Source organism: Olea europaea, chromosome 5 (genome assembly GCF_002742605.1).
Source record: "Olea europaea var. sylvestris chromosome 5, O_europaea_v1, whole genome shotgun sequence".
Classification (NCBI taxonomy): domain Eukaryota; kingdom Viridiplantae; phylum Streptophyta; class Magnoliopsida; order Lamiales; family Oleaceae; genus Olea; species Olea europaea.
Genome location: NC_036241.1, coordinates 119,663 through 133,661, shown reverse-complemented (window position 1 = coordinate 133,661; position 13,999 = coordinate 119,663). Strand labels below are relative to the sequence as shown.

The 13,999-nt window shown below is 33.5% G+C and overlaps 1 protein-coding gene and 1 long non-coding RNA gene across 3 annotated transcripts in view; one reads left to right on the top strand and one right to left on the bottom strand.

The window, feature by feature from the left end:
* Positions 1-753: 753 nt before the first annotated feature.
* Positions 754-13,999, bottom strand: part of LOC111394323 (ran-binding protein M homolog) — a 15,296-nt gene continuing 2,050 nt past the window's right edge. Inside the window, exons 2-10 of one of the 2 annotated variants that reach the window (XM_023020073.1) lie at positions 9,691-9,858; positions 9,439-9,525; positions 7,089-7,134; positions 6,423-6,499; positions 5,191-5,353; positions 4,019-4,087; positions 3,415-3,474; positions 1,975-2,061; positions 754-1,375 (exon numbers count right to left, since the gene is read on the bottom strand). In XM_023020073.1, coding sequence (XP_022875841.1) covers positions 1,100-1,375; positions 1,975-2,061; positions 3,415-3,474; positions 4,019-4,087; positions 5,191-5,353; positions 6,423-6,499; positions 7,089-7,134; positions 9,439-9,525; positions 9,691-9,858 — 1,033 coding nt within the window. In that variant the 3' untranslated portion in view covers positions 754-1,099. The remainder of the gene's footprint in view (positions 1,376-1,974; positions 2,062-3,414; positions 3,475-4,018; positions 4,088-5,190; positions 5,354-6,422; positions 6,500-7,088; positions 7,135-9,438; positions 9,526-9,690; positions 9,859-13,999) is intronic. The other variant, XM_023020075.1, reaches the window with a different exon arrangement.
* On the top strand, positions 3,483-4,002 carry LOC111394324. Its single transcript, XR_002702569.1, has 2 exons — positions 3,483-3,610; positions 3,683-4,002. It is a non-coding gene; the product is annotated as an uncharacterized LOC111394324 (long non-coding RNA).

The window sequence follows — 13,999 nt, the reverse complement described above, 5'->3', positions numbered from 1 at the left end:
CTAGATGATAGAGTTTGAATGAAATGTAAAATCAAATGATTTATTTAATTCCACTTATCATTTAACGCTACATTAAAATTGAGGTTGTAATTTTAGTAGTACTAAATAGCATTACTCATCTTTGAGTATTTAACTAACTGAGTAGTCGGAAATCGCATGTAATTGTCAGCATAGACCTTGTGGTCCGGAAGTTACGATTATTGATGTTCCATTTTTTAACTTTTCTAATAGATTGAATTTATCAGATTTGCATTTCATGAATAAAACATGATTGATTGGCCCAATTTTTCTTTTAGTCACAACCGTCTAAATTAATCAATTTTGTTACGAAATTTTGCTTTATGCACTCGAAACGTGATTTCATCTTTGTTTTATTTTCCTACGCTTAGTTCTGTAATTGGGCCAACGTTGGCCTTCGAGTTGGAGATGTCCTATTTGATCCAACTGGAAAAATGAATCAAAATTACCAATTAATTATAATCACACCGTTCATAAAATTCACAACTTTTCAACTACACATCACAACAATTTTTATTTTTGTCAAATTCTAATTTTTATCTAAACCAAATAGAGGCTTTTAATCTACTTACACCAAATTTTCTACGGTATGATCGTCCTTTTTTATTTTTTGTTTTTAGGAAAGTGGAAGTCAATGATTAGTTGAAAAAAGATGAATTCTCATTTTGTCTAAATTAATTTTTTTACCCCATATAGGTAAATGACCATCTTGAAATATTAACAAAAGGGAAGCCCTAATAAAATTTATCCATGTTCATTTACTCATAGCAACATCAAAGTATTTCACATTCAAATTGTACATTAAAGGAATGAACATAAATAAGCACAAGTTTATCTGTACACTCACAATGTTATGATTCTAAAAGGTCTAAACATCAATTTCTATATCTATCTCAAGAACTTCATTGCCCCCAATTTTATGGGAAAAATAAGCAGATAAAGCAAATATGGCGGCCATTCGAAGCCTCAACTTGTACTTGTCGAAAGAAATCTTATCACTGGAAGAAGATTTTTTTGAACGATATCGAGCGAATATATTCACGGAAAGGAGTACGGCCCGAGAAATTCCTATCAGCTAGATTTAACCTTTCTGACCACTCTTGAGAATTCTGCGCAAATGGAAAGCTTCACCATCACCTCCATTCAAGGACCTTTTTTCCAAAAAGCAAGCAGTAAGCTGTCTTAGTAACCTCTCGAGACGTGATTGCAAGCAACATTTTGCATCTTTCACATTGGGATTTGTTGCCAAAATAGTCGCATTAACAGCATCAGCCACAAGCTCCCTTTGAGACTCACGAAGAACGTATCCAACGGAAGACTTGTCGGGCTGTTCGTATGCCAGCAAAGCAGCACAATCCTAGCGGTAGAAGAAGAAAGATATTAGAATTGAAAAAAACTGAACCATAATAGTATACAAAGAGTTAAAGGTGCTTGAAGTTCAACTGCAACGATTCAACTAGGAGCATGTTCGGCTAAGTATTAGTATTTTTGAGTAGATAAGCAGGGTTTAGATGAATAGTTTCTTTACCGACAAAAAAGGAAAAAAGTTATTTATTTTGATAGCAAGATAAGATTTACTTTCAAAATAAAGAACCCTGTTTATGTAATAGAACGAAAAAAGTAACCCATCAAAACACGCTTGTAAATAAAACAAATTTGTACTGATTTGTAAGCATAGCCAAACAAAACATAGGCATATATCAGTGAGAGGGCTCCATCAAGTACCAGGAAAACATAGTAAAAAGGAACCCATTCTCTAGCAAAATCATATTTTGCCTTGTACCCTATATGCGGTTTAATTAAGCACACTTGTGGATCCAGTCATGTACAGCAAGTAAAGATGGAATTAGTTCATGTCTTTTCTGAAGATCGAATGTTCATAACACAGCACCAAACTCTTTGCAGAATATATCATATGATGCGTGAATTAGAGTCAACAACAGATCTGTATTATACCTTCACTAGATCATCAAACTCTGACCTCCTCTTGAACTTTTCAAACTCAGATCTACCGTACAACACAGCTTCCTCTAGCTTCCCAACCTGCAGTAAGATGGGGGTCAAAGTTGCTGAAGAAAATGTCCGTTTTTACGGGGAAAAAAGAGCCAAAATAAAAAATAAACCAAAAATATTGGAATTGTATGCCGTATTTGCATGTATAATTGGAGAATACATGACCAATTCAAAATTTCTGACAAAAAAGATTTGAGTTGGCATGAATAATGAAACACAAGGCATACTGGATACTATACTTGCACAAGGCAAGAAAAGACATACATCTCAAATCTCTTAGAGAGCTGTCACTCTGTATTGACCTACTCCAACCTACTTGGACTAACTTATTAAATGACATCTTTTCCTTGATTTTATTCAAGTTTTATTGCAGGTTTTTCCAAACAATTCTGATTTAGAAAATGCATCTTAAATAGTTAATGGAAAATGTTTTACTAACTATTGGTTTATAGGCTCAAAAATATGAATCACATGAAATTGGTCAGGTTCTAACCTATTTTACACAAGAGAAGTGCTACATGTACATAATTGTCTACATAATGATGTCCATAATTACATGTGACATTGGATCCAACCTTTAATTCAAATCTCACACTTGTACATCAATAATTGGATGATTGCCACATCACATTATGGACATCATTATGTGCAATAATTATGTACAAGTAGAATTTTTCTTTACAAAAAGCAGACCCCACACTCAAAATGACTGACAAGTTATCATTTTACCTTGAAGTAATTAAGCTTCGTGATACCAAAGTACTTTCGCTTTAATCATCATAAAGTTGATTTCATGTGCAAACCATACTACATATGGCCTCTTATGCCTTGAGAATTAGAAACCCTAATTCTATCCCACTGAGAACAATAAATGCGCACAAAGAAAGAAAGATACTCAAGAACACACAAGCTTTAAAGAGGTTCGCTTCAATATAAGATTGTCATCTTTCGTTACTGCAGTAATTCACAATGACAAAAAGAAATTTACAAGAGAAAATCGCACACCCATCTTCTCAAATCCCTTTCTATTTTTTTTATGATGGTAATACAAAACTTTAATGATGGCTCTCTACTTGTAAGAAAAATTAGGGCAAAATCGAAATTTATAAGCATGCAAATTCCTAAATCGTACTTTACAAAGACATAAATTCCTATACTAGCCTTAACGAAACTTTGGTCAGGGTCTAGGCCTAACCCCACGGCAAATCTCACCGTAGAGGTTGATCCACATACTGGCTCCTTCAGCAACACACAACTTAACATTGTCTATTGTCCACCTTCCTCAATTTGTTCATATTTATATTTTCTAACATGAGAAATAGAGAATAGACACTAACGGCATATTCATGATTCATTTACCTACAAAAGGAAAAAGACACTTACCCGGACAAGCTCAATAAATTTTTGAGTATGGAGCAAAAAGCAGATAGAAGATGTGTCATCCTGCATATAGCCAACGAATTATCATGTCAATGATAACAATATAATCATGGATATATTTAAAAATGTTCAAGATGTGAGAGGGCATGGAGTTCATCCATAGCCACCATCACGAATATCAATCGAAGTTTAGTAAAAGGTCATATTTATGGGTAAATCCATTATTTGTGACCATTAAAAGCTGATGGATGCAATCGAAGTTTAGTAAAAGGTCATATTTATGGGTAAATCCATTATTTGTGACCATTAAAAGCTGATGGATGCATCCAGACAAATGATTTTCAGCAGAATCTTTGAGATGTCACATGGAACACAGAAATAATAAGTTAAGAGGAAGTACACATTTTGATAAGTAAATCAACCTTACACACTTCAGTTCCTCAAAGAATATAGGTCATTTGAGAGTGCCTTCTATAAATGTACATTTAAGAGCTGATTACATGAAAACGGTCAAAGGTGATTCTAAATTAACAGGTCAAGTGAGAGTGAGAGAGAGAGAGAGAGAGAGAGAGAGAGAGAGAGAGAGAGAGAGCATGTTGTCATCCACCTGAACAATTTGAGGATACCATTCATGGAGTTTAGCAAATGTTTCATCAATTCCGCCACGCCTTATTAGCTGCACGACCAAAGAAAAGAAAATAGTTATTTAATATTTTATGTAGATATTACTAGTTATCAAAAATTGCTTATCATGCAAGCAAGGACCAATATGCTGGAATAGATATAGCAGATTTTGTTGAGTCAGGAGCCCTAATGTGTGAGTAAATAAATATGGAAACTGAAAATTTACACAAGTAAAAGATTAAGAGGACTAAAATGCAATCACATCACCCATCAAGTAATTGCATTGATAAATTGAAGGTCAAAACATATTTATGGGGGGTGGAGTTTGCTGCAACAGAAAATGTGCGCCATTACTCAAAAAATTGTAGCAAAGAATTGACACCTGAATTTGGAAATAGATGAGATAATACCCATCCCAAAAATGTATGTGCTTGCTGATAGATGGCTACTTCAATCAGTTGAATCACCAAATGATCGTGACATTATAATTTATACCCTAAAAAGTGAACATATACAAGTCGATTATGCGGAAAAATCCTAAATAGAAGGTGATTATAGATAATTCGGGCCTTTCTCTCTCACCAAATTGACCAACTTATTGCACTGCAGCACACCACAAAATCTTGCTGCTGCAGCACATTCAGAAAACCTGGAAGTAATTTGGAACATTTTCTCCAGTCTAAAACATGGAAAAGATTTGCCTGAAGAGGTTAATATTAACCTTCATTCCTGATGAAAAAGCACAATCCGTTCTTTGATTTCATGGTAGAATCCTAGCAAGTCTATGACAATTTATACACGAAGTTTCTATATGATCATGCCTAGGTACAAGGGAAGAGCTGATGTTACAATCTATGTCCCATTATAATGTGACGTTTCCTAATCATGGAGTACTTCCCTACACCAACCCAGTTTTGTCAACCTATGAAAGTGATAAATTGGTAACCTAATCATCACTCTCTTAGTGAATATATTTTATAACACAGTTCAACTATTGCCATCATGATCATGGAACTCAGAAAAAGGAATGACTGGTTAGAAATTTCAAATATAATTGAAATAGGTTGTCCCTGCTGGCAGGATGTGAAAACCCAGAATAATAACTCTAGAAAACCACTGGTAATTATGAAGAAAATAATATGCTTCAATTCATACCTCACGAAGAGTCCTCCTTTGATTCATTGCATACATGTTGTCTTCCTCATCGAACCCATTTTCTGGAACCAACGAAATTGGAGGAGTGGTACTTTTACTAGCCATATCAAAAAATTCAAGTGTTCCTTCATACCCGTAATGCTCTAAATAGGAACGAACTAATCTGGGAAGTCAAAACCAATGGTGATTATCAAAGAAAACATCAGTTGTAGTTCTATATTTCGGTAGTCAAATAGATGTCCAATTACTCCAGTTATAAATCGTAAATTCTCATTACAAAATGTTTGAGCAAATATTTTAAAAAATAACACTACGGTGATCATCAGAGCTGAAGTGCATGCATGATGAAAGACTCATAAATTTAGAAACTCATTTCTTCAATATGAATATCTATTCTGCATCAGCTAAGAAAAGCTGTTATCTACATGTTTCCAACAGAGAAATTTCAGTAGCTTATTTTATACAAAATCAACTCAGCTACAGTTTTCATTGAAGATCAGAAGAAATTAAAACCTTGAACAAATTTTCTGGATCTGGCATATTAATTGTGGGTTTTGAACATTTCTCCCAATGACACAATTTGTGCAAATAGCATAAATGTTCATTTCTCATTAAAAATAAGTCAATGATTCACATTATGATTAGATCCACCAAAAATTATAAAGCCCATATATTTTATTGTTCAGAAGTCCAAGGTAAGGTGAGTACATAATCATGAACCCCTTTCTTAAAATTAAAAACATGATCGCATTTGAATCAGGCAGTCACGAATTATTGAGATTCTCAAAACAATCAAGAATTGCAAAGATGAATTAGATACAAGAAAATAAATGAAGCACTAAACAATTTTTTTTTTTTTTTTTTTTTTTGTGATGTTCAGAAATAATTACTATTTCTTACATTATCCAGAGCAATAAAAAATCAGTAAATCTAAACTATTTTTCCTGTTGCCTCATTGCCAAAGAAATAATAGGTAGATATGAAAATTAGCAAATTTTAACAACAAAATTAGGAGGAGGAGAGCCATTAGTAGTTAGGCTGCTGTTTTGACAAGTGAAGAATTTTACTAATAAGAGGAATCACAGTGGTGGACCACAAGGACTGCTTCAATATAAAGTCAAGTACTTGTACATAAAACAGAATCCTCGACTTATAATATTTCGGGCACCTTAAATCCCCCAAATATCAGAACATTCTTGTTGTGGAACTTGAAAATAGCAAATTGAACTTACCCATGACTAGCGTCCAGTGGTATTGAAATACAGTCAATTTTCTCTTGCTGAATTGCTCTTTGCTCTGCCTCATATGCCTGATTGATATATATAAGATACAATGAGATATAATAGTTTGAATATTGTAATTTTACCAGTTTGTTCTCAAGTTCCTTAAAATTCCAATTTTGGTTAACGGAAAATACTGAAAGGCAAGTTGATGCATGCAAAAGAGCAACAAAATAGATTTACAAACCAAAATTCCTAAAACAGAAATAAAGAATAAGGTGTTGTTAGTTATTATGGTGTATCCAGTCGATATGACAAAATATTTATATCAAATCAAAGTATGCCCTCTGAGTGGTATCTACCATTCATATTAAGTAAAAGTCAAGTGAAAAATATGAAGGTGCATTTTAAAGAATACAACCCACATTTACAATCCAAATTAAATAAATAAATAAATAAAATTGGGCCCAATGCCAATCAAGTGAAAATCTTAAACCTGATTTTTTAAATATGCTAATCTTCACTAATTATTTGCTCAATATTCCCAATTCCAAGGAACTGTGGTTCAAAATAAGCAAGTCTAGAATGAGTGTAATTAAGGCAGGAATTAACGAAAAGTTGCAACAAACTTGTTGTTCAATGGAGAGAGGGATTGGAGAAGGAGAAGGCAAATCTTACCTTAATATCAAATACAAATGGCTCCTTACCAAAATTGACTGTGACCCTGCCCCACATATCAAAGCATAATTTTAAGAAGTTAGATACATCTTAATATTTTAAATTTTGAGAAAGTATTCGCACAGCAAAGGGAATGGAGAAGTAGCATGTTCATGCAGCGTGCACTTGTTAGTGCATGAAATATAGCATTCGGAAATCACAAAGTAGAGCCTCTAGCCCAGAACTATTTTTTCTAGTTGTTGCGGATTAAGGAAAATTTAACAATGTTTACAGAAAGATCTCATAAACTGGGATGCAGGAATGCTTCAAAAATCATTTTTTCAGCTTTATGCTAGGGACATCTGAAGATCAAACTAGAGAGAATTTCTATATTTTCCACACCAATAATGTTACAGTGAGTGGGTCTATTTATAGTATAAGTAGAATACATGGAAAAGGAAAAAATCTAATCAATCACAATATCCTATCTATGGTAACTGGAATAAAAGGCAATCGTCCCTCAATCAATTAGGGATTTCGACACTCCCCCTCAAGTTGGATCATAGATGTTTAGCATATCCAACTTGAAAATGAAATCATCGAATTTCTGTCAAGGTGATCCTTTGTTGAATACATCCGCAACCTTTGTTTGTGTGGGAACATGAGTCATGCAAATGGTCCCTTCCTCACCCTCTTCCTTAATAAAGTGTATCAACTCTACATGCTTCATTTACAAAGCTTCTCTTGGAAGCTAGTAGTTTGGCATCGAGATTTGTGCACCAACTATTTGTACTACGTAATCTTTGCCATAAAAAAATCTGAAAATTTTTACATAAAGGGTTTGCTTTTTAACCTAAAAATAGCTACTTTTGCAGAGTCCCCCAAATTTGGTCATAGTTCACGTCCAACATCCAACCCGGCTCGAACAGGAGTACGCCATGCTAATGTGTCTTAGATGATCCATGTCTATTTTGGCTAGAAACCAAGATTGCCCTATTATTAAAAGATACTTATGATGGAGTAATTACAACTATGTGGGGATAATAGTAGAGAATAGTTGCGTCAACGTTCAGTTAAGTCAATTTTTTCACTTCAGTCATTATGGGTTAAGAAGACATATCCAAGGTGAGATTCTTTTTAGTAGATGGACTAGAGGCGTTAAACCAAATGTTAGAACTTTGGAAGAGTTTTTGAAATCTAAGGTTTTACATTAAATAGAACTAAAATGAAGTGCAAGAACATCATTTGGGTAATAATAGGAATATGGAAAATGGTGGAGTCACCACAATTTACAAAGGATCATCTCGAAAAATAATTAATTTAGATATTTGAGTTCAACTATTGACAAAGGAGAAAGACTTGAGAGGATGAAATGCATATGATTAGAGCAGGCTAACTGAAAGCTTGAATAAAATGGAGCAGTGGTACAGGAATAGGAAATCACGAAGGTAAAGTGCAGGTTCGTTAGGACCAGTGTTACAGGAATATGACATCTCAATAAGGTTAAAATGCAAGTTCTACAAAACCGGATATGTGTCAGAAGGTTTGGCTCTCAAAAATACAAAATGCCAATAAGATGACCGTTGTCAAAACGGGAATGTTAAGTTGAATGTATGATTGTACTAGAAATACACAAAAATTAACATGACAAGTAGTTGAGATAGATCAGATCCCATTAGATATTCAAGATCATGTTGTGACAGACCCAAGCTGAGACGCGATCCCAAATTTATCTAGAGTAAGGCTTGGTTATTTACTTGTTTATCATATCAGACAAAAAAATGTAAATTAATTTTTAATCTGCTTCAGATTATTATGTGGTGTAATGAAGATTGCTTTAGTAGCTATAGCTGTTTTCTCTTCAGTATACCATAGGCTCATGGGAAGTTCTCTTCACAAATTTGTAAATGAGGGTAACTCTTCTATTCGACTTACAATCTTCAAATCACATTTCTGGTGCAGATTATGATTCTAATTAGTAGATGCCACTGTTTGCTTTTGAATACAGTGAGATGCCAAGTCAATGCTCTCATGGCTTGTTTTAAGTGAAGGCATTAACCTAAATTTTGATGTATTACACGATTCTTTGAATTCATGTGGCTAATCATCCAGAATATATACAGCCCCTGTTTGGTTTATATAAAAATTAGTTTTTTATATACATTTTGATAGTTGATGAAATGTGGTGTTAAAAATGAGTTTGACAAATAATGAATTTCAGAAAATGGGGGCCATGGCATATTAAATATGAAACAACAATAGCATTAACAGTCCAACCATTGCATTAAGGAAAAAAAAGAAAAAAAGTAGCCGTAGAAGAAAAAATATCACAAATAGAGGGGCAAAACAGAAAATCTGAAATGATACATACTCCTCGCCTTGGCTATGAACAGCGACGGTAGGAATTACAGGACTTTTGACATCCTTGAAAACTGTTCCAACTAAAACCCCATTTTTCCTGATATTCACAAGGGAGAAATCATGAGAATTTTCAGAAGTAAAAATAACTGGATTAAACAGATGCAGAAATTAACCTTTATCTGAATCCTCAAGGCCCACAGTTAAACTATACATAACAGAATTTCCACTCTAAAGGCGAGCCCAAAGAGAATGACCATCTTACGTGAAAAAGAATTCTTGTGTAGCGTAGTTGATACCACCGCCAACTGTATCACCAGTTGTGTACTTTGTATCACTAGTTGTGTACATTGGATCAAACGATTCTCCCTTTCCACGCCCACGATAAAGCAGCCCATCATCACTACGATATCCGTAAGTATTTGCTTCCCAACTGTTGGACAGGGAAGGATCAACAAGGACTTCAAAATACAATGACAAATACCAAAGAATGTAGTGCTGCTGACTGTTGAGCCACTCTTTGATATTGAATCCTCAATTTTTAACTGTGATCCATTTTTGTAAGACAATTCATCTATTTCATAATTTACCTGTATAGGAATCTCCCATCTCAACACTAGTATTTTTTGTAATTCATCAACGTTTCTAAAAGAACATACAAGTTTTAAAGAATTTCTATCTAGTGCCCAACCGACTGCAGGCAAGAAAAGTTGCTTATTAGGATTACCTGCAGTAACTAAACCACACAGCACATTCTAGGTTTTGAACACAACATCGATCACTATTCCCACAGGCCACAAGATACATATAGTGCTTCGCACCTTCACTTCACTTATTAGCTTTGTTACATGGATACTTCAATTAGAGTAGCATGTTCGACACATGTCAGATATGTGTTGAATATCGATACTTCTCGAACACTCTACTATGATCATTTTTCCTTTTTTATTCAAAATATTATATATTTTTAACTCAAAGTTATTAGTAAATAACAAATATGTTCTCACTTTAAAAGAATTCAACAAAAAAAAAATTAATAACAAGTATAAAATTAATTTTATACTATATAAATGAAGAATTTTAAAAAATTTAGCCCCCGTTTGACCCCCATTGCCTGAAAATAAAAATGAGGGGAATAGTATTTTTGAGAAAAATGAGTGGTTGAAAAAGAAGGAAAAGTTTTCGATTTACGTGTAATATTATTTTATGAAAGATTGTGTGGTTGAAAATAGGAAAGAGAAAAATGGAATGTAATGTAATTAAATTTAATGGGGATCAAACGGGAGCTTAATCGTGTCAGTACTTCTTTTGAAAAATTGTGTGTCGATGTATTCAACAAGTGTCATCTCGGACACACGTATCTGTGCAGATGTATCATAGCTTTTTATTAAAACAGCCATTTAAACAGCCCTTGCTTTAAGTAAGGCTAGACGAGACTTAACAATTTTGATATTAAATCTCTTTATTAGCCTCCAAAATGCCATACAAAGCCCTTTGATGCCCTCATTTTCAATTACTTCACTTAAGGGTAGTGTTTACTATTATGAAGGAACGTAAACTTTATGCTAAACTGTCTAAGTAAGAATTTGGGCAACCACTGATAGATTCCTGGGGTTCTTAAGAATCAAATTGCTCAAGATAACACAAAGAGAGAGGCAGAGATGCAAGATATACCAATGGAGATCATTTTAGTACTCTCTTGAAGATTTACCAAGATTGAACGGTTATTTTAGGAAGACAATTTACAATTTATTTTGAGAGATTTTCTAATATTTGATTTTATTTCCTTTTGTTAGTTTGGAAGTTGTCCTTGAATACTAGAATTTCAACTATAAGAAAAAGTATATTTTCCATTGGAAAATAATCTTTAACTATTTGATAAATAAATAAATTACTCTAATTTCCTCCCTCTTCCATTTCTCTTTCTTTCTCCCTTATAAGTATAGTTTTTACATTTATTTGAGATCCTAAATAATGATATTTTGTTATTCTTTGAACGAATTAGTATTTAATTTGTTATTTATTGCTTTTATTAAGAAAATTCATGTTTCGAAGAAGAATTGGAAGAAAGAACGGAAAATGACTAAAATGAAGCAAATTCAAAGTTTGGGAACTAAAATGCAAATACTCAAAAGTTATTTTGCACCTCACGATGAAGATTTGAGAGTGCTCAGGGTCAATTGGATGAGGAAAGAAGTCAAAAGGATGAATTATAGTAAAAATATAATCATATATCAACTTTCAACTGAAAAAGTTATGCTTTGGATTTTCAGTTTCATATTAAGATCCAATTTTGGCATAGAAAACGTTCGAATTGGAAAATTCATACATCTAGAAGAATTGTAGCCTCTGAATAAGCTTTCCAACTCATTTTGAATCACCTCAACAGGACATTGGGAGTGAAAGTTATGACAAAAATACTAAAAGCTGTGTAACTGTTGAACTTAGGCAAGGCGTGCGTCCCCAACCAATATTGAGTGACTGAGGCACCCCAAAGGCTCCCAGACGCGCACCCTAGATTACACTATGCGCGCCTTAGTGTTAAACGTGGAAAAATTTAGATTTCCTCATTTTATTTTGGTAAGGAGTCTCGGTACCATATAAATAGCAGAACACGTCCACACTTGGTTTTTATCATATTGGAAGCCGAATTTTGGGAGAAATAGAGAGAATATATATTGAAGAACGAAAAATTCATCGCTTAGATCCGGATTTGAACGCATGAATTGAAGAATTTCCGATTCTCTTCATATTTCAATGATTCGGGTGATGACTTTCTTTTATTTTCTTTGTAATTCTTACATTAATATGTTAGGCTAAATTCCTTTGTATTGGATGGATGACAAAACTGGTTGATTTTTAGTTTTTAATTTAAGACCATGTGCTTTTATCTTAATTCTTGCGTTATGAATCCATTAACATGCATATTTATATTGTTTTAATATTTGCGTACCTTTAGGACAATAAGTTGCTTGTTCGTAGTATTGAAAAACTCACGATAGGTAGAATACTGTTTTTAAAACATACAGACAATAAATGTTAGGAATAATATTTGTGACCTATGCGATCATGTGTGATAATCCAAAATGTCAATGCGTGTTGCCATATAAATTCGAACTAGGAATAAGATCGTCTCGTGATAATCATAAATTTATTGTATCTTGGGAAATAATTATAAATAAAAGTGGAATTATCGATTGTCGCAAGTGCATGAATTGAGATAATTATTACTAGTGGAGAATTATAACTAAGAATTGATCAGTGGCGTCGAAAATCTAATACGTTCACTCATTTGATTTTTAAACCAAACTTTCATTGATTTTACAAGTTTTAGTTCCAAAAGTTAATTAGATATTCACAAATCAACTTTTGGTTATAAATACGAATTTAAACATATCAAATATACTAGGATTAGACTTTATTCTCTATGGGAAGATAACTTTCACATCACAATTATTATTTGTACAACAAATCCGTACGCTTGCGGGACTTTGACGAACACTCCCTCTCTTCTCATTCTCATTTTTCTTCTTCTTCTTCTTCTTCTTCTTCTCTCTCTCTCTCTTCCCACTTTATCCCCTTCTTCCTTTGATCCCTTCCCATATCTGCACCCTCCTTTTCTTCTTCTACAATTTTCTGCAATCATAGTATGTCATGCGTGTACTGCATCATCTCCATTATTCACAGTTGATAAAGATCTTCTTAACAATGGCAGTAAAAATAATTAAAATTCATAACCAGATTGCTGCATCTTATTTTTACAGATCAATGAACCATCAAAAGTCTTAACCACTCTCTACACATCCAAAAATAAAAATAAAAAACCAATGACCAGAGCAACACTGTGATAATCACTGGCTAAATCATGGCATTCATGCGTTGCACAAGCAGTGGGCCAGACTCTAAATTTCATCAATTACAAACATCTCCATTTTGCACCAACGAAGAAATTAATAAAAAATAAACGAAGGGCCTTGAAAAGAAGATTATCTTTAGTCCCTTCCACTTTCTAATTTGAGTTGGTTCACTAAACTCTTAAGGGCCTGTTTGGGAGTTTTGGGTTACCGATTATTAGTTCTTTTTTTAGAGTACCGAATTTGGGCATTTATGAAGGGTCTATTTTTGGGTATTTTAGTAATGGTTTCTAATTCAGTCCAATCCATGCTTGGAAGTTTATTATTCAACGGTTCTAAAAGTTTTTAAAGAACAAAATTACATATATGCCCTTCAATGTAATTTTCAAATTATAATCTTTTTGGGTGAAATTACTTATAAACGATATTTCACTTAAAAAGTATTTTTTTATATATTAGTTAGTCTTTAACTTAAAAAGACAAATATTTATTTGTAATTAAATTTTTAAGTTATAAGCAATATTTTAATTATAAATAAACTTTAAGAGTTATAAGTGTTAGCAGGTCAGGCCTCTATTTGGTTGAATATTGGAGAATGGAACGTTATTCGAGCAGGTTATGAAGCATCTCCGAGGAGGACGGTCTCACTATACAACATGTTTGCTTTCTTCATCGACGAAAATAGTCGTCGTGTGCACCCCCCCCCCCCCCCCCCCCCCA